The 27370-nt window shown below is 38.2% G+C and overlaps 1 protein-coding gene across 2 annotated transcripts in view; it reads right to left on the bottom strand.

The window, feature by feature from the left end:
- Nucleotides 1-27078, bottom strand: part of cdk5rap1 (CDK5 regulatory subunit associated protein 1) — a 42812-nt gene extending 15734 nt beyond the window's left edge. Inside the window, exons 1-7 of one of the 2 annotated variants that reach the window (XM_039767881.1) lie at nt 26905-27078; nt 13052-13350; nt 8841-8944; nt 6913-6947; nt 5412-5512; nt 3564-3774; nt 3172-3292 (exon numbers count right to left, since the gene is read on the bottom strand). In XM_039767881.1, coding sequence (XP_039623815.1) covers nt 3172-3292; nt 3564-3774; nt 5412-5512; nt 6913-6947; nt 8841-8944; nt 13052-13325 — 846 coding nt within the window. In that variant the 5' untranslated portion in view covers nt 13326-13350; nt 26905-27078. Of the gene's footprint in view, nt 1-3171; nt 3293-3563; nt 3775-5411; nt 5513-6898; nt 6948-8840; nt 8945-13051; nt 13351-26904 lie in introns of those variants that run through there. The other variant, XM_039767882.1, reaches the window with a different exon arrangement.
- Nucleotides 27079-27370: the final 292 nt, after the last annotated feature.

Raw genomic sequence — 27370 nt, forward strand, 5'->3', positions numbered from 1 at the left:
AAGCGCTGCATTATGGGATCTGTAGTTTATTGTGTTACCAGCGCTTCATATACCCGGCCATTAATAACAATAATACAGTATATAAAATGATCTCGCGGGCGGATATAATTACACGCGGGCGGATGTGGCCCGCGCCCTTGAGTTTGACACATATGGACTAAATAGAACTTGAAAAGATATATTTTTCAAATGTGATCGCAATTCAGATAGAGTTGACGCGCACTACAGCCTGCATGCCTCAATAAGTCATCCTCCCTCGCTCTTACTTTTTACCGCTCATCTAATGAATACACTGAGTATGGCTTTACCAAAACAATCATTGATGGCTAATAAAGTATCCATTATTCGAGTATGTAGATCGGGATATATATATATATATATATATATATATACCCGCGTATCGCAGTGAGAAGTAGTGTGTTAAAAAGCTAGAAAAGAAAAGGGAACATTTTAAAAATAACGTAACATGACTGTCAATATACAGTATTTGTTTTGTGAGTGTTACTGAGTGTTGCTGTCATCAAGGATTTGATTATCATTATTTCTTTCAATCAGGTTCGTATTTGTAGGATGTGTTGTGTTCAAGTTACATTCCGTGTTTGTCAATCGCTGTAAAGATGACAGGTTTCATTCATCGATTCGTTTCTTACTGCATCAATAAACAGCTCGTCTTCTTCTTTATCTGAGACCTGACACACTGCATGCACGGGTTTTTTACACTGTCTTCCTTTAGCGGACATTGACTTTTTCCACGTGTGCTTTGTTTCCGCAGTAGCTGGATTTATGAATATGCTTGTATGTATCAGACGCTTCATATTTTTGCTGCCTTTTCAATTGTGTAATTCTTTTGTTCAGCTCTTTGGAACTGTTGCTTTTATCTGTGCACTGCGCCAGTTCACGTGAGCCGCTTGGTGTACATGCATCGAAGGTTCCCAGCTGTGCTGGTGCCATCTCGTGCTATGTCCATGGCTGTATTTAATGTTACCTTAGTCCTGGCACTTAAAACTTTCTCTCGCAGTTTCGCTGAGTTTGTGTCAAACACCACCCTGACCATCTCATCTTCCTCTCCATAAGCACAGTCCTTCACCCGTGAATATTTAGTGGAGTTTGCTATTGGATTGCCGCTGACGGACGGCCTTATATGGGCAGGCACTAAATTACAAACGCCAGCGCAGCCTGTCTATGAACTTAATTTAAAGTGTAGGTTTACATCGTGCTTTGTTTCCGAAGTAGCAGAACTCATGAACATGGTTGTATATGTCACTCGCCGCTTCTTATTGTTTCGCTGCCTTCTCAATTATATAATGCATGTTTTCTTCAGGCTTTTGGAGGTCTTCCTGGTTTTCTATGTACTGCGTGATTACGGGAGGCGTGATGATGTCACACGAAACCCCCCCACGGCGTTCAAGCTCATCTCCATTACAGTAAATGGAGAAAACAGCTTCCAGTTATGACCATTACGCGTAGAATTTCGATATAAAACCTGCCCAACTTTTGTAAGGAAGCTGTAAGGAATGAACCTGCCAAATTTCAGCCTTCTACCTACACGGGAAGTTGGAGAATTAGTGATAAGTCAGTGAGTGAGTCAGTGAGTGAGTGAGTGAGAGAGTGAGGGCTTTGCCTTTTATTAGTATAATATATATATATATATATATATATATATATATATATAAACTATGAATGAACACATGTGGAGTTATGTACTTAACAAAAAGGTGAAATAACTGAAAACATGTTTTATATTCTAGTTTCTTCAAAATAGCAGAGTGAAGGCAAAGGGCCAACAAGTGCTAAACACCTCTGGGAACTCCTTCAAGACTGTTGGAAAACCATTTCAGGTGACTACCTGTTGAAGCTCATCGAGAGAATGCCAAGAGTGTGCAAAGCAGTAATCAGAGCAAAGGGTGGCTATTTTGAAGAAACTAGAATATAAAACATGTTTTCAGTTATTTCACCCTTTTTGTTAAGTACATAACTCCACATGTGTTCATTCATAGTTTTGATGCCTTCAGTGAGAATCTACCAATGTAAATGGTCATGAAAATAAAGAAAGCACATTGAATGAGAAGGTGTGTCCAAACTTTTGGCCTGTACTATATATATATATATATATATATATATATACTGTATTTTTTTTTTTTACTAGTTTTTATCTAGCCATGGAACTAACTACACGATATTCTCCTTGTGTTTCTTTAAACTTTTTTCTGTATATTTACCTAATCAACTCTCAAACTAATTTTACAGATATCTGTGTAGGTTGCTTTGACTAAAGGATTCTGTTAAAGAATTATAATGAGGACAGAATGTTAAAAGACTTTTACCCAAAATTTATTACATTCAGTAATTTCATTGGTAAAGCACAAGAAGACTCAACAGTGTCCCAATTTATATACTGTAAAGGAGAGATGCATGTGGATATTAAGTTTTCTGTCCTCTAGGAACAAAAAAGCAGCATAGCTGGTAGAAAGGAAATATTGACCAATGACTGCGTTTTGTCATTGTACAAAAAACAACATTACAGGTACAAATAGGAAATGAGAAGTACTCCCTAATCTACTTTCTCTTCCATTACGTCACTTTGTGCACAGAGAGATCCCCACTTTTGTGAAGGGCCGTATTTTCAAGTGTCAACTTTATTTGAAAACCTCAGACATTTTAATACCCTTTTTTTCCACTTGGAAACCTCCTAAAAGTAAAGTGTGTATGTAGAGGAATCAAAATAGATCATCACATTCAAGTATAAGTTGGCCTTGAAACATCAATGTTTCTTTTTAGGTGACTCCATCTGTTGTGAGTCTGTGCAGCAAAGTCCATAGTTTAAAATAAAAAGGTTATTACTTTTTTTTACTGGATAGAAGCCTTGTTCAACTAATACAAATTGACACTATTCAACCAAACATATGAAAATGATGAAAACAAGATGGTGGACTTGAAAAATCCAGGAAAGTCATATGCAGCAGCAGTGCTGAGCTTTGGAAATGTTTAAAGACTAATATGAAATCTTGGTAAGCAAAAATGCTCATTTATCATATTTTGCTTCTGCATATATTTTTTAAATTTCACATGAAATAATATGTGACTGGTATTAAAAAGGTTAATGGTAAGTAAATATGGGTAACAAACAAATGATTTTATATATCAAACAGGCATGAATTTTAAGATGCCCACCTGATCGGATAACATCCTTACTTCCTGAAGAATGGAGGCAGCTGGACGGCTTCTCTCTCTGCCTCTAGTGAAAGGAACAATGCAGTAGCTGCACATATTGTCACAGCCTCTCATGATGGAGCTAAAAGACACCCATAAAACATAACAAAAACGCTTGTCACCTAATCATTTTAATAGTTAATGGCTTTTTTCAGTATTAAGGTAATTTAACACTGTAGAATTTCAATACTCATTACTTGTTAGAAGGTTAAAATTGAAATTAACGTTCCATCAGATTCTCAAAATTCTGACTTGATCAAATTTCAACAAATATGCATATCTGTAAAATCCACAAGTCAAAAATCCTTTAAAAAAATGAATACATTTCAACAAATGAAAAGATTACAACTCACACAAAGGCTGTTTTTGCCTGTGAATGTACATGGACAGGTAGGACATCAGCATACGTCTCCTCCAAAGACAAGAGTACATTGACTGCCTGTTGACCACTCTCAGCTAGAGACAACAGCCGTGGAAGGTCACGGTACGCATCTGGGCCTGCTAGCACATCTAGCAGCTTCTCACGTTCAAGTAAATCAGTCTTGAGTCTTTCAGCCATGCATCCTGAATAACATGAAAAAGCTGTTTCAGCATACACTTAAAACACAAGCAAATAAATAAGATAAAACACAACATGGAAAGAGAGCAATCAATGCTTAAATATTAAAAAGAAAGATCTTATAGCTCTCTAAAACATTTAGAATATTTAGTAGATGTAACTATCTTCATTTTGATAAAATATTATCCTTTATCTAGATCTGCTGGTTCACACTTAGTATGCGTCATAAAATAACAGTAGCCTTTCTGCTAAAAACTATACCAAAGATAGTTTGCACCCATATGGCACTTTGACATGTCTAACTTAACATGACATACTGTATACCACCAGACAATACAAGTGTTTAAGCAGGAGAATCTTAACAATCTACAGGGTAGCACAGGAGTGATTTTTTTCCATCCCTTTTCTCTCCTGTTGTTGTACAGAGCCAAACTCTGCAGCACCTCAATTGTGGCCAACGCTACACGGCATTAAATTGAGTCCTATGGGATACACACTGTAATACAGGATTCTACATTCAGTAAGACCGTGTCATACAGTCAAAAAACCTGGCAAAATATCCCAGGTATTTGGTTTTTTGCATTTCTTGTCACTTTTTTCCTAATTGAAGGCTCACATTGTCCTTTGACAACAGTGCATGAGTAACACCTTAGAGCCAATGTGTCTGGCTTTATGTACTGTATGGTAATACATCTATATTAGCAGGTTTCCCTTCTTATTAACAAAGGACAGAAAGAGGCATATGATTTTTGTTGCTTATTTCTTTGATTATTTTGTCATATATTTCAGGGACACCACACACAAACACAAAATATGCCTTGAAATTAAAAAGTGTCACTTTCACTGTCAAAGGTCAGAACCTTAGTGAGTGCTGTAGTAGGACTGATAAATCAAAAAGAACACAACACCACAGATAAAAGTGTACAATGTTCTCAGAGAGACAATGTTGGCCTCTCATCAAACTTGGAAGTATTATTAGGTAATTTCCAAACAATTTGAAGTTGACTATTTTACAGTAAGAAGGACTACTCTTGCAATGAGAATATTCTTCCACAGCAACGAACATCTGAAAAAAAAAAAAATCACGTAAAAATGACAACATGGAGGTCTGAGAAATGACACAGATCCTGAAAATGTTAGCCAGGGATGTAGACTTCTATCAGCAGGTATCAAGATTTTGAAATGGCCATGTCAATGTCCTGACCTCTATCTCACTGAGCTGCAGTATTAGGAACTTAAGACAGACATATATAAATAAATACCCTCGAAATAAAGCAACGTTTTAAAGAATAATGGGCCTGGTTTGGGTCACGTATGATAACAAATCATGGAACGTGTTTACCCTCAGTCCCCACAGTGGCTTTTTATGTCGCCGTGTTTGTTGGTGGTCTGCTATAAAGAGAGAGTGGCACGGATAAAAGCACTCTTTTATGTTTACAAAAGCAAACACAGTAAGTAACAAGACACACTGTTAGTAAAGATAATGGTAAATAAAGAAACTAAACATTTTCAAAATAATGATCATAGTTGCCAGTTTAGCCAACAATATACCAAACAATTTGAAAACATTGTAATGAAGATACAAAAACATTTGTAATTAATGTCATAAATAAGAATAATGTCAATGATCCAAAGAAGTTACCCAAAATTCCAATTTTGAGCGGTGGTAGGGATGCAGGACGCTTCTTCTTAAGTGTTACAAGCTGCTGTAGACGGTTCCAAATTGTTTTTTCTGCTTTTTCCCTGTTGACAAAAAAAAAAAAAAACCTAAACAAAATGTTGTAATAATACATATATATATATATATATATATATATATATATATATATATATATATATATATATATATATATATATATATATATATATATATATATATATATATACATACATACATACATATATATGTATATATATATATATATTTATATATATATATATATATATATATATATATATATATATATATATATATATATATATATATATATATATATATATATATATATATATATATATATATATATATATATATATATATATATATATATATATATATATATATATATATGTATGTATGTATATATATACATATGTATGTATGTATATATATACATATGTATGTATGTATATATATATATATATATATATATATATATATATATACATATGTATATATATATATATACATATATATATATATATACATATATATATATTAAAAAACACACATGGTAGTTTTTGGGGTTTTTTTGTCGTCATCTAAACTGAACAGCAGACGAACAGCTGATCTGCAACATTAACAAATTATCAAATTTTTGTGATGGTTTGCAATCAGACAAAGAGTAAACTGTTTCTGCTCCTTGTCTTTTCTCAGTATGTCACTGTACTTGTTCATGAGATATATTCCTATTTCAGCTGGGTCATTCACTGCCATCATATGCTGCAAACTGTTCACAAAATTCACTAAAGTTTGGATCACCTGCCCACTGTTACGACGGAGACCTTTCTTTGCCTTTCTCCATTAGGACGTCAACAAAGGAGGCTGTTCTTTCTGTTACCACATCCTCCGACTTCAGCTGTTCAGATTCATTTGTCAGGTTAAAACATTGAGGAATGTCTAGTAAATGGTGGCTGCTGCAGACTTTACACCATATTTTCCATTGTTTCTTGTTGAGACTGTGTCATTAAAAAGGGATAAGCCTGTCAAATGCTCTAACAAAAATAAGTGATGCCTTGAAAATGCAGCATATGAATTACCATCAACAGACTAGTTTGGATAAGTCTTAAGAATTGATAAAAATTCAATGTCCCTGAGAGGAGCTCTAATTGCAGATGGGGCCTCTTTCTGCTATGTGACATAAAAAAAGACTGACAAAACAGAACAAAATCTGTGATATTCTTGGATTAGCGTGCAGTCATCCTGTTGATTACCTCCAGCTCAGGATACAATTTTGATTTAGATCATAAACATTTTCATTTTTGTAGTTGCTCAGGTTAAAGGTTACAGGTAGCATTTGATCCCAGACAACAAACAAGCTGTTTTACAAATGTGCCTTTTACAATAAAGAGACTGTTTGGCCTGCCATTTTACTAACAGTAACCACTGCCAGAGAAAGGCTCCTTTACCGTGTCTTCAGTACCTGACTGAACATGTAACAAGCAGAATCACATCGGCCTGAAAAGAAAGAAAAACACAATAAATCCATCAATTTTCCAAACTCATCTATCCTGAGCAGGATGACAGGTAAACTTCATTTAGAATGCAAATATCAGAATAAAAACATGCGTTTTAACTATTTTTACTAGTGGGCAGAAAAATCACAGAAAAATGTACTGTGCTAGAATTCTATACCATTGAGAACGCCCGACAGCTGTCCTGTACATCTATACCTATGCATAAAAGCTAACTATCATTCACTCTCATGTTTTAATATTTTATATGTGTTACCAACAATGTATTAAAAGAAGGCATTGTATAGAATGCCTAGGCAATATATAGAATTCCTGGCGTTTTTGGGCAAAGTATGAAATATCTGAATTATTTTAATATTATATATACTTTCCCTAGGCATTATATAGAATGACAAATGCTATTTAGGCAAAGTATCAAAAGAGAGTCATGAAAAGGCTTTTATTGAAAAGACGTATATGAAAAAGAAAGAAATACAAAATAAAGTATAGGACTTTCTTATTGAGGAACACAAGAGAAAATAAAATATGAACCTACTTGTTGCAACAAGGAAGGAAAAAATGTGATTTTAAATTGCACTTAATTGTCTTTCGCACAAAAATGTAAAACTTGAAAAGAGAGTCATGAAAAGGCCTTCATTAAAAATTACATAAATGAAAAAAGAAAATATCAAATAAAATACAAAACTTTCTTACTGAAAAAAATAACAAGGAAGGCTTGAATGGCATTTTGATATGCACTTCATTGCTTTTTTGCATTAGCAGGAGTATTTTATACTTTGCCGGTTTGTCTTTTGGCATTGCATATAGGGTGGTCCAGATCTAATTATGTAATTTTCATTACGCTATAACTTATTAAGTTTATTACATAGAAAAATCACCCGAAACATTCCGGACCATCGAGAAGTGTGCGAACTGACGACATGAAGAATCATTTTTGTGCCGAACTGGAATCGCCCCGCCTAAATCAAAGTCATCCAGACGATCAGGATCTGCATGATTAGATCTGGATCACCCTGTAGAATTCCTAGGAAATGTGTGAAATATTAATCGCTTCATACTTTGACATCCAATATTCGGCATGCCTGCCTTTCATACATTGCCGGTAACATGTACAAAACTAGAGCATTCGTCATATCCAGGGGTCCTCAATCACGGTCCTGGAGAGCCGCAGTGGCTGCAGGTTTTTGCTCCAACCCAGTTGCTTAATAAGAAGCACTTATTGCTCAAGTAACACTTCTGCTTCACTTTAGTTGTTTTGCTTGTTAAGATTTTTAACCCTTATTGCTTATTTTAGTCTTAAGCAGCTGCATTCTTGGTTTTTAATGTTAGCACTAACATACAAATGACAAAAGAGACCAGCAGTTATCCATTTAGCTTGTTAACATTTAAAACCATGTGTATTTATCATGCACTATTGGGTTTAACTAAATACTTGGAAGGAATTTGAAGAGAAAAAAGTGAAGCACTGAGAATTACTCGTCCATTTTAGCCTTCAAATCATTTGGGTGATAACCTTAGAAAGGGGAATAAAATCTAGGACATGAGAATTACCTGACATAGCAGAGTTAAAGCATTAACATGCCATGAAATTAAATTATTGGCAAGAATTGCTTTCTAATTAAGCAACCGGGTTGAAACAAAAACCTGCAGCCACTGCGGCCCTCCAGGACTGTGACTGAGGACCTCTGCTCTTATCCAATACAAAAAAAAAAAATATGTTTAAAGACACCAAATGATATTGGGCAACAAATTCCCGCTACAAATTAAAAAAAAAAAAAAAGGCAGAAATGCAAATTCTTCTACCAAGAAAATCTATATAACATATCACTGAAGAAATGTCCTCCTTTGAATTTAAGACTTTATTAGGTTGCCATACCTGACCAAGATCTGTTGTCCGCTGATATCCTTTCTTCTGCAGAAAAGACCAGGCTACTTCTGTGTCACTGACATTCATCTGACAGCCATACGTTTCAAAATATACTGAAAATCAAATTGAAAAGGACACTGACAATCTGCCATATTCACTGATAGTGTACATGACTGCAATGTCAACTATATCTTTGCTCTTTAATATAAAAGTTTGTCAGTTGAAATTTGAATATGTCATGAGCACATCAATGTAAGCTTCACCTTACCAAGAGAAGTGGGTTTAAAGCATGGCTAACCAAGCAAGGGATCAGCATGACCTTTTCGTTTTCACATGCAGTGGGGAAAAAAAAACAAGCATCTGAATTTGAAGTCACTTGTAATACACATATATTTGTTTAGCAATTGCCAACTTTTGTTTAGCACTTACTGTGTACCAGGTATATGAAGGGAAATGGAATTTTGGGACCAGTAATAATGACTTGTAAATACAAAATTACTAACAAAGACACATTGAAACAATATGGAATATAGCTCAATAAAAATTTTTGTACAAAAAGACTAAGAGGAAAAAAAAAAAAGGTTTCTGTAGTGCTTGAATCTGTGCCTGCCTGTTTCACTGGGTCAACCTGACATCATTTGTACCAGCACATTTAAATTAGAGATGAGATTATATGTACCTTTAGATAATGATAAGTCATTAGAGTGTTTAAGAGAATATACATGTACTATTTATCTGTGTCCTGATTGGTGTAAATTAAAATATATTTAAATATGTTATGGAAATGATCCTAACTAATACAGGAAGCCGTTTTCTTAGACTACCTTTGAGGTCTGTAGTTGTCATTATTCAACATGAGGAGAACAGCTGTGCCAATGAATGTCAAAGAAAGAACACACTGGTGAGCTGAGTAATCACAAAGGGACTGGTAAACCAAGGGAGACAGAAGAATCCTCACTATGGTCAACAGAAAAAGCCCAAATGCCTGTCTGACAGATCAGAAACAGTCTTCACATGCAGATGAGGATGTGTCAGAGACAACTATCCACAGAAGACTTCATGAACAGAAATGCAGAGGCCATACTAGTTAGCCACGAAAACTGGATGGCCACATTACAGTTTGTGAAAGAGGACTTCAGAGAGCCTGCACAATTCCAGGAACAGGTCTTGTGGACAAATGAGACAAAGATGAATCTGTGCCACAGTGATGGCAAGACCAAAATGTGGACACGAAAAGGAACTGCCCGAGATCCAAAGCAGACCACCTCATCTGTTAGACATGGTGGTGGGGGTGTTATGGCTTGAGCATTTATGGCTGCTACAGGTCCTGGCACACTTCTCTTGATTGATGATGGAACTGCTGACAGCTGTGGCACAATGAATTCTGAGGTGTGTAGAAACATCTCATCTGATCAAGTTCCAGTACATGCCTCCAATCTCACTGGACAGCGCTTCATCCTACAAGAAGATAAAGAACCCAACCATATTGCTAAGGCAACACAGGAGTTTCCCAAAGTTAGAAAATGGAAAATTCTTGAATGGCCAAGCCAGTCACCCAATTTAAATCCAACTGAGCTAGTATTCCGTATGCTGAAGGGAAAACATAAGGGGACAAGCCCCCAATTCTGCCCTTTCTAATATAGGACCTCTGTTTTCACAGACCAGTCTAATCTGTCATTTTTGTGGGACCTCAAGTACTTGTAGAAGTGCACCACCTCTACATCCACTCCCTGGATAGCGTCCAAACATAGAGGTTCTTTGGTACAGCAAAATTCAGTGACTGGTAGCTTGGTTTTGCTGATGTTAAGACACAGGCAGTTTTTTGCCTCCTTAAGCCTATAATCTGTCTTATTTAACCTCCTCATCAATACACCCCATTTGTGCAGAATCGCCTGAGAATTTCGTCAAGTGACATGACCTGGTGTTTATATGTATAGTCTGAGGTGTACAGACTGAAGAGAAAAGGAGACAAGACTGTTGCTTAGGATAAGCAGAACTATTAAAATAAGAAAACACTTACCGTATATACTTGCGGATAAGTTCTCCCGCAGATAAGTCGGGACTTGATTTTATTGTATCATTTCTGGTATTTTATAATGTCGGGCGTATAAGTCGAATGCAGAAAACTCACACTATTGGTCCAAGAGATTATGATATGCTAACGCCCACCTGAGACACTGCCTTTTTATTCTAAGTAGGTGCGACAATGCACTGTATCAGCGTGTGCTCCTAACCTCTCCCTCTCTCTCTCTATTGTGCCTACGTGACCACACAGTAATACCTGAACTATTCCGATTTGTGTTTTTTGTATCTCACACCCTAATACACCTTTATCGTAAGAGCATCCCTGATCTACGATGGAGCGTTCGATCAGAAGGAAATATGAAGCTGGATTTAAATTAAAAATCGTTGACGCCGCGAAAGAAATTGGTAACTGTGCTGCTGCAACAAACTTTGATGCGCCTGAGAAACTGTTGTGAGATTGGTGGAAGCAAGAAAATGTAAAATGTATTTTTGAACGGGCGCATACAGTAAGTCTGGGTCTGATTTTATGATCGATTTTTTGGGTTTCAAGACCCAACTTATACATGAGTATATACGGTATTCCAGCTTATTTCGTGAATAAAGTAAGCCTTGAGTACTCATGAAGCACAAAAACATAATCTTAATGAGCCAAAACACAGAATGCAATTTGCTTACTGTGGATTATTGAGATACTTGAGATGAATAGAACAATGGCAGTGCTGCTCTCTTCCTCTTCACGCCTCACACTCCTGGTATAGTGGTCACATATTCTGGGCAGCCCAATTGCTTAGCATGAACAAATAAAATTGATACAAACAACTGCCCTTTCCCCTACTCAAACATTATTGGCAGAAACCAGTATTGAGCAGGACTGCCGTCCATCGTAGGGGAGATACACATGCACTCAATCAAGATTTGGACTATTTAAAATTAAAACACACACACATTCTTGCTAGGCACAGAATGCACTCTGCTTCATTTGTCTAATACAGTCAATTAAACTACAGGGAGATTCACTCGAAAGAGGCCCTGAATATTCTGCTGTAACTCCCGTTAGGATGAAGCAATCTGAACCAAAAAAATCCGCTCTATAACTTGACGTATGTGTAATCGATTGCTTTACATGCGATGCTGCAAGTGGTTTCCGTTTTTTGCCAGACACATTTTGACACTGCGGTCCAAGTTCCTGAACATATCGACTAGCGTCTTGGCGGGGGAATAGCAGCAATTTCACATTGGATGTTTTCCTTCAGATCTTCCACAGTGTGAGGATTGTTTTGATACACTTTTCCTTTGTGCATTCCTCAAAAGGAAGAAGTTGGTGGTGTCAGATCCGGCGACCGTGGTGACCAAAGTATCTTTTGAAATTACCCTGATGCCGAAGTATGACTCAATTTCTGCCATGCTCCTTGTCGATGTGTGACACATTGCTCCATCATGCCGGAAGAAACCTTCCGTTAACTTGCGAACACCCAGTTGATTCTGACATCACTTAAACGAATTGGTGACCCAATAGGATCACACCATGAAGACGTGCTGCTCTATACTGTACACCACCATCCTGATGAGAAGTCGAGTGACTGGCTGAAAGGGTATGGGCAGTATGCACCCAGAAGTTGCAAACAAAGGTTAAATGTTGCAGTGGCTGTCCAGCCGACCTCAAGGCTCAGATACTGGGGAAGCTTGGCTTGTTCGAAGCTCCATATACTGAGGAGCAGATTGCTTCGTCCTAGCGAGAGTTATTACAGAATATCCGGGGCCTCTTTCAAGTGAATCTCCCTGTATTATGCCAATTATCAAGAACAGTGCTTCCTTTAGCAAATGTATAAATAACTTATACAGTATTAAAACACTTGACTTCTTTATCAGATGTCTAATCTCTAAGAGACTTAGAAAAATCAAGATACATATTAAATGCCAAGAAATACATAGCAGTTATCATTGAGATAAGAACAACTGTTTGGTAAAGTGCACAAGTATTGGATAGAAAAGTGCTCATATGATAAAATGGCTTAGTACGAACATTAGTCACTACTTGTTAGCATATTGTGCTACAGCAGTACAATACCCCTAACACTTGACCATATAATTTCCAGGGCCAGATAACAAAGTTTTAGAAAATAGTTATGGAGGAAACAGCAAGCATGAACCTTTTAAAGATCCTTGCACAACTACTATCCATTCTGCACACTGACCTTTCCTCTTAGATCCCATTTCTGAGTCTTCATTGATATATGGATGAGCTTCTTCAATGTCATCATGCCTAACTGAGGTTGCGTTCTTCCCTGAATGAAGCTTTTTTAAAAAATCTTTAAAAGTAGGCCGATCCGCTTGTTGGTGTTTGAAGTTGTCAGTTTCTACAGTCACATTGGAAGCTCGAGTTTTATACGCTGTGCAAAATCTCCGCTTCCACACCGGCCGTAACAGGCATCTGCCTCTTGATAAGGAAAGGCATGGCAGAGATGTCATATTTGTGATGGAGACAGCAACATTCCTAAAACAAGGAAAACAACATAACATAAATGAGTTCCTCTGGAGGAAACTCACAAGTGAAACATAATTATAATAAGCAAAGACGGGTGTTAAAGAGAACTAGTAAAGATGTAACTTAGAAAACATCCTTAGGGATGGCCACATTACAAAGTACTTAAGAACTGTTTTGTCCAAACAAGACTTCAAGTTGTTAAAAAAAAATGAATAATAATAATCAGCACCACTTACACCTTGAACACCATTTGTTCAGGAAGCGAGATGAAGCCACAAATGTAGAAATGACTCCATACTTGAATAACGCAGTACAGTGGGCAGTGTTGCCACTTTACAACCCCAAACATATACAGGTTAAGATAACATCAATGACTCCGTGCGAGGCTGAATGTGAACGTAAATGGGATGGACCGGTGTCCCGTCCTCAGCTCACACCTGCCTTGCTGTGGAGGGTGGGCTCTTCTGGACCCTCATGACTCTGAATTGGACTATGCTGGTCTCACAATATTATATTATGCTTTTCTGCAAAATGGTTGATATTTCGAAAAAAAGGCAGCTTGCATGGATCACTGATACATTTTCTCTCCACCCCAAAAGCACACTTTGTAAACTGGCAAACTGTCTGCCAGACCTTTAATATCACTTACAGTTTTGAAAAATAGACTTAAGACGACTATTAGCAACAGTATAGGGATGGTTCTTTTCTGTCAGTGTGGAGAAAAAAATAATTTAAGCAAAGATTTATTTTTATTAATGTAGCAGGCATATTATAGAATATCTCAACTTGTAGTTGGCTGTATTTTTTTTTTTAATCTTTAGGTGGTGTCAATTAGTGGAAGCTCCAACATAAAAAACATAAAATTATATAGCTGACAGGCGTGTATGATCACTCCCCCATAAAGGCCACTTTTTCAAATTTATCTTAAATGAATGTTTTCCTGTATTTTAGCCAAAGTCATCTGTAATCTTTAAAAAGCAAAGCAGTGACCTGTTGGTTCAGTTTTAGTAGCATAACCCTACTACTGTATATACCCGCGGATAAGTTGGGACTTGATTTTACCATATAATTATTTTATAATGTCGGTCGTATTAAGTCGAATGTGGAAAACTCACACTATTGGTCCAAGAGATTACAATATGCTAACTCCACACCTGAGAGAGTAACCACGGAGCACACCACCTTTTGTTTCTACGTATGGTGCCTACGTGACCACACGGTAATACCCAAACTATTCCGAAGCAACGTTTGCACTGATTTGCGTTTTTTGTATCTCACACCCTCATTCACCTTTATCATAACAGCATCCCTTATTTACGACGGAGTATTCGATCAGAAGAAGAAAATATGAAGGTGGTTGTAAATTAAAAGTCATTGAAGTGCCGAAAGAAACTGGTAAATGCACTGCTGCAACAAAATTCGATGTGTCTGAGAAACTGGTGCGAGATTGGAGGAGGCAAGAAGACGTATAAAAAAAAAAAAATTTAAGTGTCGCATTTTTGAACAGGCGTATAAGTCGGGTTCTGATTTTATGATCGATTTTTCGGGTTTCAAGACCCGACTTATACGCGAGTATACACTCACCTAAAGGATTATTAGGAACACCTGTTCAATTTCTCATTAATGCAATTATCTAATCAACCAATCACATGGCAGTTGCTTCAATGCATTTAGGGGTGTGGTCCTGGTCAAGACAATCTTCTGAACTCCAAACTGAATGTCAGAATGGGAAAGAAAGGTGATTTAAGCAATTTTGAGCGTGGCATGGTTGTTGGTGCCAGACGGGCTGGTCTGAGTATTTCACAATCTGCTCAGTTACTGGGATTTTCACGCACAACCATTTCTAGGGTTTACAAAGAATGGTGTGAAAAGGGAAAAACATCCAGTATGCGGCAGTCCTGTGGGCAAAAACGCTTTGTTGATGCTAGAGGTCAGAGGAGAATGGGCCGACTGATTCAAGCTGATAGAAGAGCAACTTTGACTGAAATAACCACTCGTTACAACCGAGGTATGCAGCAAAGCATTTGTGAAGCCACAACACGCACAACCTTGAGGCGGATGGGCTACAACAGCAGAAGACCCCACCAGGTACCACTCATCTCCACTACAAATAGGAAAAAGAGGCTACAATTTGCACGAGCTCACCAAAATTGGACAGCTGAAGACTGGAAAAATGTTGCCTGGTCTGATGAGTCTCGATTTCTGTTGAGACATTCAAATGGTAGAGTCAGAATTTGGCGTAAACAGAATGAGAACATGGATCCATCATGCCTTGTTACCACTGTGCAGGCTGCTGGTGGTGGTGTAATGGTGTGGGGGATGTTTTCTTGGCACACGTTAGGCCCCTTAGTGCCAATTGGGCATCGTTTAAATGCCACGGGCTACCTGAGCATTGTTTCTGACCATGTCCATCCCTTCATGACCACCATGTACCCATCCTCTGATGGCTACTTCCAGCAGGATAATGCACCATGTCACAAAGCTCGAATCATTTCAAATTGGTTTCTTGAACATGACAATGAGTTCACTGTACTAAAATGGCCCCCACAGTCACCAGATCTCAACCCAATAGAGCATCTTTGGGATGTGGTGGAACGGAGCTGTGCCCTGGATGTGCATCCCACAAATCTCCATCAACTGCAAGATGCTATCCTATCAATATGGGCCAACATTTCTAAAGAATGCTTTCAGCACCTTATTGAATCAATGCCACGTAGAATTAAGGCAGTTCTGAAGGCGAAAGGGGGTCAAACACCGTATTAGTATGGTGGTCCTAATAATCCTTTAGGTGAGTGTATATGGTAAAAGTGGTGTGACAGCCTAAAACAAATATATCATATTTTTAAAAACTGAAATTATTTTCTAGCTGCTGTGTCCCCAAACAACCACATTTAGTTCATTAAGCAGAAGCATCATCATAGTCAACATACTTGCCTTTTGTCTGAATTTCGCTTTGTTCAAATCACTTTATCCAGACGTTTTAAAGTCAACTGTATTTTTAAGGCTGGACACAAGAGGGCACTGTTTCATTTGTGTGTCCTGAATTGTGGCACATGAGCACAGAGTTTTCTGTTTAACACATCTGATAGGATGTATGTGAGAAAGACTGGTGTGTAAGTCATATTTTCTTTAAACATTTGAATAACAGTTCTTTACTTTAAATGTTCAGATTCTATTTTACACCTCAGTGGGGAGGAAAAAAAAAACACTATTGCATTGTGAGTATAATGAATTGTCTCGTAACCTCCCTCTGATGTAGAATAGGGTGAACACCATATCTGTGATCACGACGCGGACAACACCTGCTCTTCTGTGCTCTAATCACCAGGAAAAGCACAAAAGTGACAGAAGACATCCTGGAGACATAACAGTCTCCTCTCAACACTTGAGCACCTCACAGTCCATAACATGAAAAAGAAATCGGGAGTGGTCTCCCCTCGAATTTCTCGTATACTGAGATATGGGGATGGATATTTGAGGAGTAAACTACAAGAAAATGATTATATTTTTATATTATGTACATTAAAGAATCATCAACAAATCAAATTAATAATATATTGAACAATTATTATAAAAGTAAAGTTGAATAAATAGGACTCTACAGCTGCATGAAAAAAAGGTAAAGTACCAGTTCAAGTTAATGGAAAGAGCCCAAAAGTTGATAGAAATTAGGTAATCGTTTTGCACCTAATACTTGTATGCAAAATTTGGTTGACCCAAATGAAAGTGAACTCAATTTATTGGGTTTACATAAACACACACACTCAGACACACTTCCAAAAATTGTGTTTTTTGGCCTCAGGAAGGTCTAAAATGTCGAGATTCAGCAAAATCTTGAAATGGATTTTTTGGAGGATCCCCATACTTTCCCTAAACTTCATATATGGGAAAGCCAGGGAGGTCTAAACCATTGAGATTCATCAAAATCCTGACATCGAATTTTTGGACGATTACAATACTTTCCCTATACTTCGTATACGAGGAAGTAAAAAAGGGAAATGATGCTAATCATATTTTCACTGAAAATGGACTGAAAAAAATGCTCCCAAACTAACATTACAAAGCTGGAAAAACAGCAACATTCAAGTGCGAAGGAGCCTTAAAGGTTCAATAATGTTTAGATCTGGTATCCTGGCTGGCCATGGAACGAGTCAGAGTTCATCCTGGTGATCATGAAACCTCTGTTGAATTAGTTTGGCAGTTTGCATGGTGGGACACTTCCATCCTGAAGAATGTAACCATCACAAGGTAACAGTGTTTGTGTCATAAGTTGCACTCGGTCCTGTAAAATGGACTCTCACCCCTTGGCTGTTAAACAACCATTCAGAGAAATCTACGGACCTGCTGACGTCCATGTAAGGGCTGATCATTCCACTGGGGCATCCAATCATGTTCAGGAGTGAATAACAGACATTGTGGGTTGAAATCACCCTAAGGCTTTCTCTGTTTGTAGGAATCAGAGTGAAAGATGACTTGTCAGGCCATATGCTCAGGAGTTCAGGTTTTGTGCTCCTTACATTGGGGTTTCTCATCTCTTTTTAACTCTTTTAGGGCAGATGTCGACACAAGGTGCTGAGGGCAATAAAAGCTGTAAACGCTGATAAAACTCACCGTTATGCTATAGGCAGACCCTCTTTGCTAGGAGGACTGTTAGACTCATTGACTTGACGTCGAATCCCTGCATGTGTGCGAGTAGCATAGAGTAAACAACATCTAGAATGGCTTCGACATCGGGTGAGAAAGCGACACGAATGCGCAAAGCAAAATACTCTGTGCATATTATTTTTTAAATATTATTGCTGATCCGATTTTGATGCAAATGGTCTGGAGATCAAAAACCAGTCAGGTACCTGCATCCGCTGATCGTAGTGCTGAGCACGCTTATGTAGCGGAGGTGCCCTGGAAGAAATACAGAGACATCAATTCATAGGAGGTAAGATAGCTACTGGACTTCATCAAATGTGGAGACTACGAATCACCAGCCACTTGACTACTTCCAGCTGTTTTTTATTTTTTTCAAAAAGTGCCTTTTACCTTACGAGTGATGAGACAAACATGTATGCAATAAGTAGGTGAATTTACATACTGTTGAGGCTCATGGAACATAAAATATTTATTTATGACAAAAGTCACTCTGTGTTATGTTGATTTATGTGTGAAACCATAGCTTTGTACGCTTTTTAGAAAACTGAGTTTTTTGGAAAAAATATTTTGCCCTGAGACAAAGGGTAAAAAAAAATAATTAGCCCTAAAAGAGTTCATTAACTGTCTTTGGTATAATCAGTTTCTGTGTGGCTGACCTGCCATAAGCTCCTGCTTTGGGAACCGTTCTTATTGAGACAGAGGTGCTTATTGAAATGTTTTAAAGACTACACTTTTGTGGCATTCTGGATTAGAAATGAATACATTAGAGGGTCTGCTCATGTTGGTGGGATGGCTTGGAGACAAAGTCAGAGAGGCGAGATTGTGTTGGTTTGGACAAGTGCAGAGAAGAGATGCTGGGTATAAAGAGAGAAGGGCGCTAAGGGTAGAGCTGCAAGATAAGAGAAGAGGAAGGCCTAAGAGAAGGCTTATGGATGTGGTGAGAGAGGACATGCAGGTGATGGCTGTAACAGATCAAGATGCAGAGGACAGAAAGATATGGAAAAAGATGATCCACTGTGGCAACCCCTAACAGGAGCAGCTAAAGAAAGAAGACAGACAACATGATGGAAGACTTGATTGAATTCGTATTACAATGACTAAATTGCAGTTATAAAGGATGGATAGGATTAGAAATGAGGACATTAGAGGGTCTGCTCATGTTGGTGGGATGGCTTGGAGACAAAGTCAGAGAGGCGAGATTGTGTTGGTTTGGACATGTGCAGAGGAGAGATGCTGGGTATAATGAGAGAAGGGCGCTAAGGGTAGAGCTGCAAGATAAGAGAAGAGGAAGGCCTATGAGAAGTTTTATGGATGTGGTGAGAGAGGACATGCAGGTGATGAGGGTGACACAGCAAAATGCAGAGGACAGAAAGATATGGAGAAAGATGATCCGCATCCGGGAGCAGCCGAAAGAAGAAGAAGAAGAAGTGACTATCTGATGAAGTGCCCAAATGCTCCTCTCAGAGACCTTTATCGTGTGACCACAGTTTCTTGTTACCAATGCAGTTTTTGTCCACGTGCTGTTATTATTTCTGAGAATGTTTCCCAATCACAAGTAACAGCTTTGTAATGTTAGTTAGTGGTGCACCAGCTATCTGAAGTTTTTTAGCTGCCTTATGTGACTTTGAAAACACATGCATCAAAGTGCTGATTACCAGGCCTCTTTCATAGCTGACACATACTGCTACTTAGCAATCAACCTTACATGAGTCACTGTTACAGCTGCATATATAATTATTATTTAGTTGCTTCAAAGTTTAACTCCTTTTTAGTGTACTGTTTTTATCGACTCCCTATATGTCAATGGCTGTCAGCAAGACTCTTTCAAAAAAACTTACTTAAGGAGGGTCATCTCCATCACAATGTGTGGAAATTAAGAAACGGCTTAGTGTGACAGTTGGTCCAACTCCGAATGACTACAGACCGGTGGCACTCACTCCAATCACGATGAAGTGCCCTGAGAGACTAGTGCTGGGGCTACTTAGATAGAATATTCTAGACTAATGTTTCCCAACCTTGGCCCTGGGGACCCCCTGTGGCTGCAGGTTTTTGTTCCAACCCGCTTCTGTTTTTAATTGGACTCCTGGGTTAATTAGCCCATTTATGCCCAAGGAGTTTGTGCATACAATTCACATATGTTGCGTAGAAAAACATAAGGAACAAGAATTTGAAGAGAAAAAATAATTATTGTATTCCATTGTTGAGTTATGTGGCGTTCCAAAATTAGAACACTAGACAAATCCACTTCTTACACTTTACATAACGTATAAAATTGCCTGACTGTCGTTCCAATAATGGAACACGAGGCATAAATGGGTTAAGTGATGTGTTATTTCCCAAGTTCTGTGTTTTGGGAACAATATAGAAATTAGAAAACTAAGTTTGGTAAAATAAAATAAAAATAAAAATATATATATATTGTCACAGACGGCTGAGGTTTTGACCCGGCCAGGACGACTAAAAGGACCGGAAGGTGGCATGAATAGGTTCTGGGCCACGAGGGGGCAACTGCCCTGTAGCAGGAGAGGACCACGGGAAAAGAGAGAAAACGTTATAACTCGTTGGGACCCGTGGCCACCGCCAGAGGGCACCTTAAACCTCGTCGGACCAGGAAATAGTTAATTCCGCGACACTCAGTAAGATGGAGGAGGAACCTGCCAGGGACGCCCGGAGTGCTTCTGGTGCAAAAGGCAGCACTTCCACCATACCAGGAAGTGCTGCCGGAAGAACGTCATTAGACACCTGGAGCACATCTGGGCGGGAATAAAAGGCGCCGCCTTCATACAATCAGGGAGCTTGAGTCGGGAGTGGGAGCAGGACGAAGATCCAAGGAGGAGACAGGCAGCCAAAGACTGAGATATCGAGAACAGTATTGTGGTGATTTATTTGCTGTATGCATTACGTGTGGTTCAGGACTAATCAGTTTCAGCTGCTGTGGTGTTAATGAAATTAACAACAGATGCACTAGAGGGGCAACAATGAGATGACCCCCAAAACAGGAATGGTTTAACAGGTGGAGGCCACTGACATTTTTCCCTCCTCATCTTTTCTGACTGTTTCTTCACTAGTTTTGCATTTGGCTACAGTCAGTGTCACTACTGGTAGCATGAGGCGATACCTGGACCCTACAGAGGTTGCACAGGTAGTCCAACTTCTCCAGGATGGCACATCAATACGTGTCATTGCCAGAAGGTTTGCTGTGTCTCCCTGCACAGTCTCAAGGGCATGGAGGAGATTCTAGGAGACAAGCAGTTACTCTAGGAGAGCTGGAGAGGGCCATAGAAGGACCATAACCCATCAGCAGGACCAGTATCTGCTCCGTTGGGCAAGGAGGAACAGGATGACCTATATATATTTATTATATATATATATTATATATATAACATATATAAATATAATATATATATATATATATATATAATATAATATATATAATATATATATAATAAATATATATATATAAAATATATATATAAAAAAAATATATATATGTATATACAGTATGTATTAAAATGTACCAAGCAGTTATATGGAAATAATGTATTTTTTTTTTAACAATATATTCATTTTGATTTTCATTCTACTTTTCTAGGTGTTCTATTCTAATTGTTTAATTAATCCATTATTTACTAATTAGTGGGTCTGACTCTAAAGTAGTTGCAGCCTTTGATTATTCCATGTAGTTTGCCAGCGTGTCTGCTCTGCTCATTTTTAATTGTCATTAATAAGATACAACAAAGTGGGAAAACTGCACAGAGAAAAGGGCAAAATAGAATGAAATTAACAAAAGAGAGTTAAACATTTAAATCTACAGCAAAAGCAGAAATATTTCTAAATGTCTTATAAATGTAAAAAATCATGCTGCTGTGCTTTTCTAAATGTAGAATAAAAGAAAAACAATCCCAGCTAATTAAATGAGCTCAGTGTGATCAGGTGTTGTCACTGATTAGGAATCTGGTTGGAACAAAAACCTGCAGCCATAGGGGGGTCCCCGGGACCGAGGTTGGGAAACACTGGTGTAGATGGTTTGCATATCGTCATAGCCAGTCCACAGAGGATGCCATATCCCTTGAATTTCGTACAATCTGGTACAACTGGGTAGCACGTCAGTGTCCTGTTTATAGAATACATTTCAGCATTCAACAATGTGGAAAAGCATTTGTGAGCAGGTCCTCTAAAACTCCTAACCCAGTTATAGTTATAACTCTTAGCCTGACCGTAGATTTGCTCTTCGGACACAGATATTGAACAGAAGTACACATTTAAAAATTGTTAGCATTTTTCTTTAAATGTCAAAAAACACAATTTTACATTATATGTTTAAGAAAGGAACGCACTTCAGCCTACATCTACCTACTCGTATAAATTCCAGTGAGTTACAGGTTTCAAAATGAGTTGGACTCACTGGGAAGCCTGCGTGTTTAACTTTTTTTGCCCCACGTTAAATGATGAGCCTTCTGAATGATCTTTCAGAAACTTGCGGCTGAGCCTGAAATTAATTTTTGAAATTAGGGGGAGTTCCCCCACCTTACATTTAACACAAAGGGTGGATTTCAGACTCCAGGTGGGGTGGGCATGGGTTCAAAACTCGGAGTTTAAAAAGCACATTGACTTTAATATTTCAGCTATTTTCACAAATAGAAAAACATACACAGGCTTGGTCCACAATAGAAGTAAAATCCTGCAGTACTTCTTTGTATTCCTTGCTCTGTGCTCCAATAAACACATGATATCGGCAATACACTAATAACCCAATTGTGCTCCACTCACTTAGAATCTGGAACCAATGTAGAAAGCATTTTAAGACGGAGAAGCTTCTATATGTGGCACCTCTGCAAGAGAACCACCTCTTTCAACCTTCACAAACATATGCAGTTTTTAATATCTGGAAAAAATTTGGAATTAACTTGCTTAGAGATCTTTATATAGACAACGTCTTTGCATCCTATGAACAATTGCATTCCAAATTTAACATTCCAGCTACACATTTCTTTCACTATCTTCAAATCAGAAACTTTGTTAAACAGAACCTTCCAGATTTTCCTCATCTTGCACCCTCATCCACGCTGTAAAAAATATTGCTCAATCTCAAGGACAATATATAAAATTTTACAATCCCTCCCTTTCAAAGATCCAAGAGGACACTGGGAAAAAGATTTCTCAATTAATATATCAGAAAAGGAGTGGAAAGTAGCAATGCAGAGAATTCACTCGAGCTCCATATGCGCAAAGCATACAATAATACAACTCAAAATTATATATCGAGCACATCTGTCTCGACTAAAACTCTCCAAAATGTTTCCAGGGCATGATCCAACCTGCGAACACTGCAATCAAGTCCCAGCCTCACTACGTCACATGTTCTGGGCCTGCACCAAATTAACATTCTGGACAAAAATTGTAATTACCTTTCAGACAGCCTTGGACTCACAATCCCTCCTAACCCATTAACAGCTGTGTTTGGGGTTCTTCCGGAGGGGCTTAAAGTGGAGAAAGACAAACTAATTGTGATTGCATTCACTACACTTTTGGCACGCAGACTTATTCTGATAAACTGGAAGAACCCAAACTCTCCTCGATAATATAACCGATGTGTTATATTATTTGAAGTTGGAAAAAATCAAATACTCAGTTAGAGGATCTGTACAGACTTTTTTCAAACCATGGCAGGATCTATTCAGTAATATTTTAAAATAAGTTCATAAAGCACAGAGAATTTATTAATTTAGGTAGGTTTACAAGCCTTAAATTTCACACCGTTTGGCTTGCTCTCTCTCTCAGGGGTGGGAATCGATCTGTTCTTAACTCAATTCTTCTTTTTGTAAAAACTTGATTGCTTTGTATGGATTGCAATAAAATTAATAAAAAAAAATATTTCAGCTATTTTTCATAGTCTCTGATATTTACAGAAGTTTATAAAATAGTAGATAAAGTTATTAGTCATTCAAATAACTTGGTATGTGCTCTTTCAACTTGACATAATTCTTTAACTTTGCATGTAGAGATACCCATTCATGTGTTGGCCAAAAATACCAAGGACATGTTTACTCAGTAGAGTAATAAAAAAAAAAATTGAGAATGTAAAATAGGCTGAGAAAAATTAGTATTTTTTTTTTGTTTTACATTTTGTTTTAACCATACCCTACTGCAGGGGCTCTCAAACTCAGTCCTGGGGACCCCTGTGGCTGCAGGTTTTTGTTCCAACCAGCCTCTGTTTTTAATTGGACTCCTGGGCTAATTAAGTGAGTTGTTGTTTCCCAGATTCCCTGTTTTGGGAACAATATACAAATTAGAAAATTAAGTTTGGTTAAAAAAAAAAAAAAAGTATTAAAATGTACTAAGCAATTATGTGTATTTTTTTCTTTTTAACAGTATTTTCATCTTGATTGTCATTCTACTTTTCTAGGGTGTTTTAATTGTTTAATTAATTCATTATTTACTACTTTGTGGGGCTGACGCTAAATTAGTTGCGTCCTTTTACGATTGAGTGTTGTTTGCTTAGGTTTCTGCTCTGCTTGTTTTTAATTGTCATTATTAGGATTCAATGAAGGGAGCAAACTGCACAGAGAAAGGGCGAAATATAATAAAAAGAGAGTTAAGCATTTAAATCTATAGCAAAAACAGAAACATTTGTAAGTTTCTTATAAATGTAAAAATCATGGTGCTGTGCTTTTTGAATATAGAATAAAAGAAAAAAAAACCAGCTAATTAAATGAGATCAGCGCTATCAGATGTTGCCACTGATTAGGAATCTGGTTGGAACAAAAACCTGCAGCCACAGGGGGTCCCCCAGGACCGAGTTTGAGAGCCCCTGCGCTACTGTATTTCCTGATAGGGTGTAATATTCTGCAGCTCTGAAAGAGTTGAGGAGTAAACATAAGGCTGTAAGTGTAAATACAGTTCATTTAAGCATTTGTGAGATGTTTAGTTAAAACATAATTAACGTTTATGTGGCACAGCAGTGCAGACTGATTAGCACCGTCACTTTGCTGATCCCATATGTGATTCAAATCCACCACCTGTTTATCTAGATGGAATTTGCATGGTCTCCCTGTGTCTTTCTGCTTTATTTTTTTGCATTGGAGGACGCAGGTTTGAGAATGACAGGAGCCATTATTAGTTTGCCGGTAGACACATCTGCTTTGAAATTTAAAAAATGTAAAACGTTCCTCAAGCATCACAGAGGTCCATTTCTAACCAAAAGTAACGTTTTATACTAAAGATATAATATGCACTTGCGTGGACAAATGTAAGCCATATTACATGATTTAATGTGATTTAAATAATTTTCAGTATTGTTTATATAATTTGGCTTATGCATCGTTTGTGCGTTTCTGCGAATTGACATATGTAATAAATGACTCATAAAACGCTCAAACACTCTGTCAAAAAATTCCAGAAGCACGGCTTTGATGGGCACACTGCTAAATACGATCCTTAGTTTCTTTTACTTTATGTAACTGGAGTAACTGGAGCATACGCAGTTATCATTAGTAGCTCAGCTCGACTGATAGGATATTTGGACAGAACATCAACCCGTCAAAGCCCTAACTAAAGTTTCCGAGCATTGTTCTCACAGTAAATAAAATCTCCAAAGGGCATCTTATACCCTGCGGCCAAAACAGCCCAGTTCAAGATGCGAACAAACGTAACGCGGCCCCCCGTCTGCTGAGAAACCTTGCGTTCAGACATTCAAAGAAACATTTGCCATTAATCATACAGAACTGAAAAATGTTTTTTTTTTTTTTTTTTCCCACCCCATTCACAAAAAAATGCGAGATGCATTTTAAATGATTTAAATATGATCATTATAAAAATCACTGCAAGCGCAAGTGGCGAATCAGCAGCAGTAATCTTTGACAGTTCAAAAGAGTTGACACGCAGCGTCACGACCCTCAACTAAGTCCAGTTTTGTTATTCTGCATAAAACGAACGTGTACTTTTTTTTTTAATCAAAACTGTAGTTGCAAATAATAAAATCTTAAGGTAGTTCAATCCATTCCCTAAAAGTGTAGGACTACACGATCGAACCAGGAGTCCTAATGTTCATCTTTCGGTAGCTCCCGTTAGGGTTTGCCACAGCGGATCGTTTTTTTCCATATCTTCCTGTCCTCTGCATCTTGATCTGTCACATCCACCACATGCATGTCCTCTCTCACCACATCCATAAACCTTTTCTTTGGGCTTCCTCTTCTCCTCTTGCCTGGCAGCTCTATCCCTAATATCCAATTTCTCAATAAACTCAGCATCTTTCCTCTGCACATGACCAAACCGACGCAATCTCGCATCTCTGACTTTGTCTCCAAACCGTTTTACCTGAGCTGACCCTCTGATGTACTCATTTCTAATCCTGTCCATCCTAGTCAAACAAACAATGCAAATCTTAAAATCTTTAACTCTGCCACCTCCGGCACTGTCTCCTTCTTTCTGGTCAGTGCCACCGTCTCTAACCCATATAACATAGCTGCTCTCACTACCTTCCCTTTCACTCTTGCGGGTACCAGTCTGTTAGAAATCACTCCGGACACTCTTCTCCAGCCAGTCCGTCCTGCTTGCACTCTTTTTCACCTCTCTTTCTTCCACAATCCCCGTTACTCTGCACTGTTGATCCCAAGTATTTAAACTCATCCATCTTCGCCAACTCTACTCCACGCTTCTTCACCATTCCTCTGACCACCCTCTCATTCGCACACATGTATTCTGTCTTGATCCTACTGACCTTCATTCTTCTCCTCTTTAGAGCATATCTCCGCTCTTCCAGGGTCTCCTCGACCTGCTCCCTATTCTTGCTACAGATCGCACTGTCACCCGCAAACATCATAATCCACGGGGACTCCGGTCTAATCTCCTCTGTCAACCTGTCCATCACCATTGCAAATAAGAAAAGTTTGATGCTTCTTACAAATAAAAGAAACCTACACGTGTGTATCGAATAGAACTTTGCTGGTCAAATGACTCGGGTCTCTTCTGAATGCTCCAACGTCTCAAAACCTCTCCAGCAAGTCACCTGCTCCGCAGACGGCGCTCAGTTTTCTAACACTCGCCCTTCTCATAACATGCGTTTGTTGTCCCGCCGCAAAATGTTCCCCTACAGCCACGAGGACGACATTGAAGAAAGTTCCGCGTCCACATTTAGACAGGCGTGTAGACCGGATAGTGCGGCGCGTCAACAGCTCAACGCTAAATGACTGACGTTTTTTACGTTGCGATCATCCCTTTCTGAATACTCGTTGAAGGAACTTCGTGGAAAGAGCTAAACGGGTGATGCCAGTGTTGGCATAACCGACGAACATCAGAGTAAGTAGACAGACGGATATTGTGGAGTCATTTAGGAATGACAGACATGTCATCTAAGTGGTGACATGTCCACTGTGTCCAAGACAAG

This window comes from Polypterus senegalus, chromosome 10, assembly GCF_016835505.1.
Source record: "Polypterus senegalus isolate Bchr_013 chromosome 10, ASM1683550v1, whole genome shotgun sequence".
Lineage (NCBI taxonomy): Eukaryota > Metazoa > Chordata > Cladistia > Polypteriformes > Polypteridae > Polypterus > Polypterus senegalus.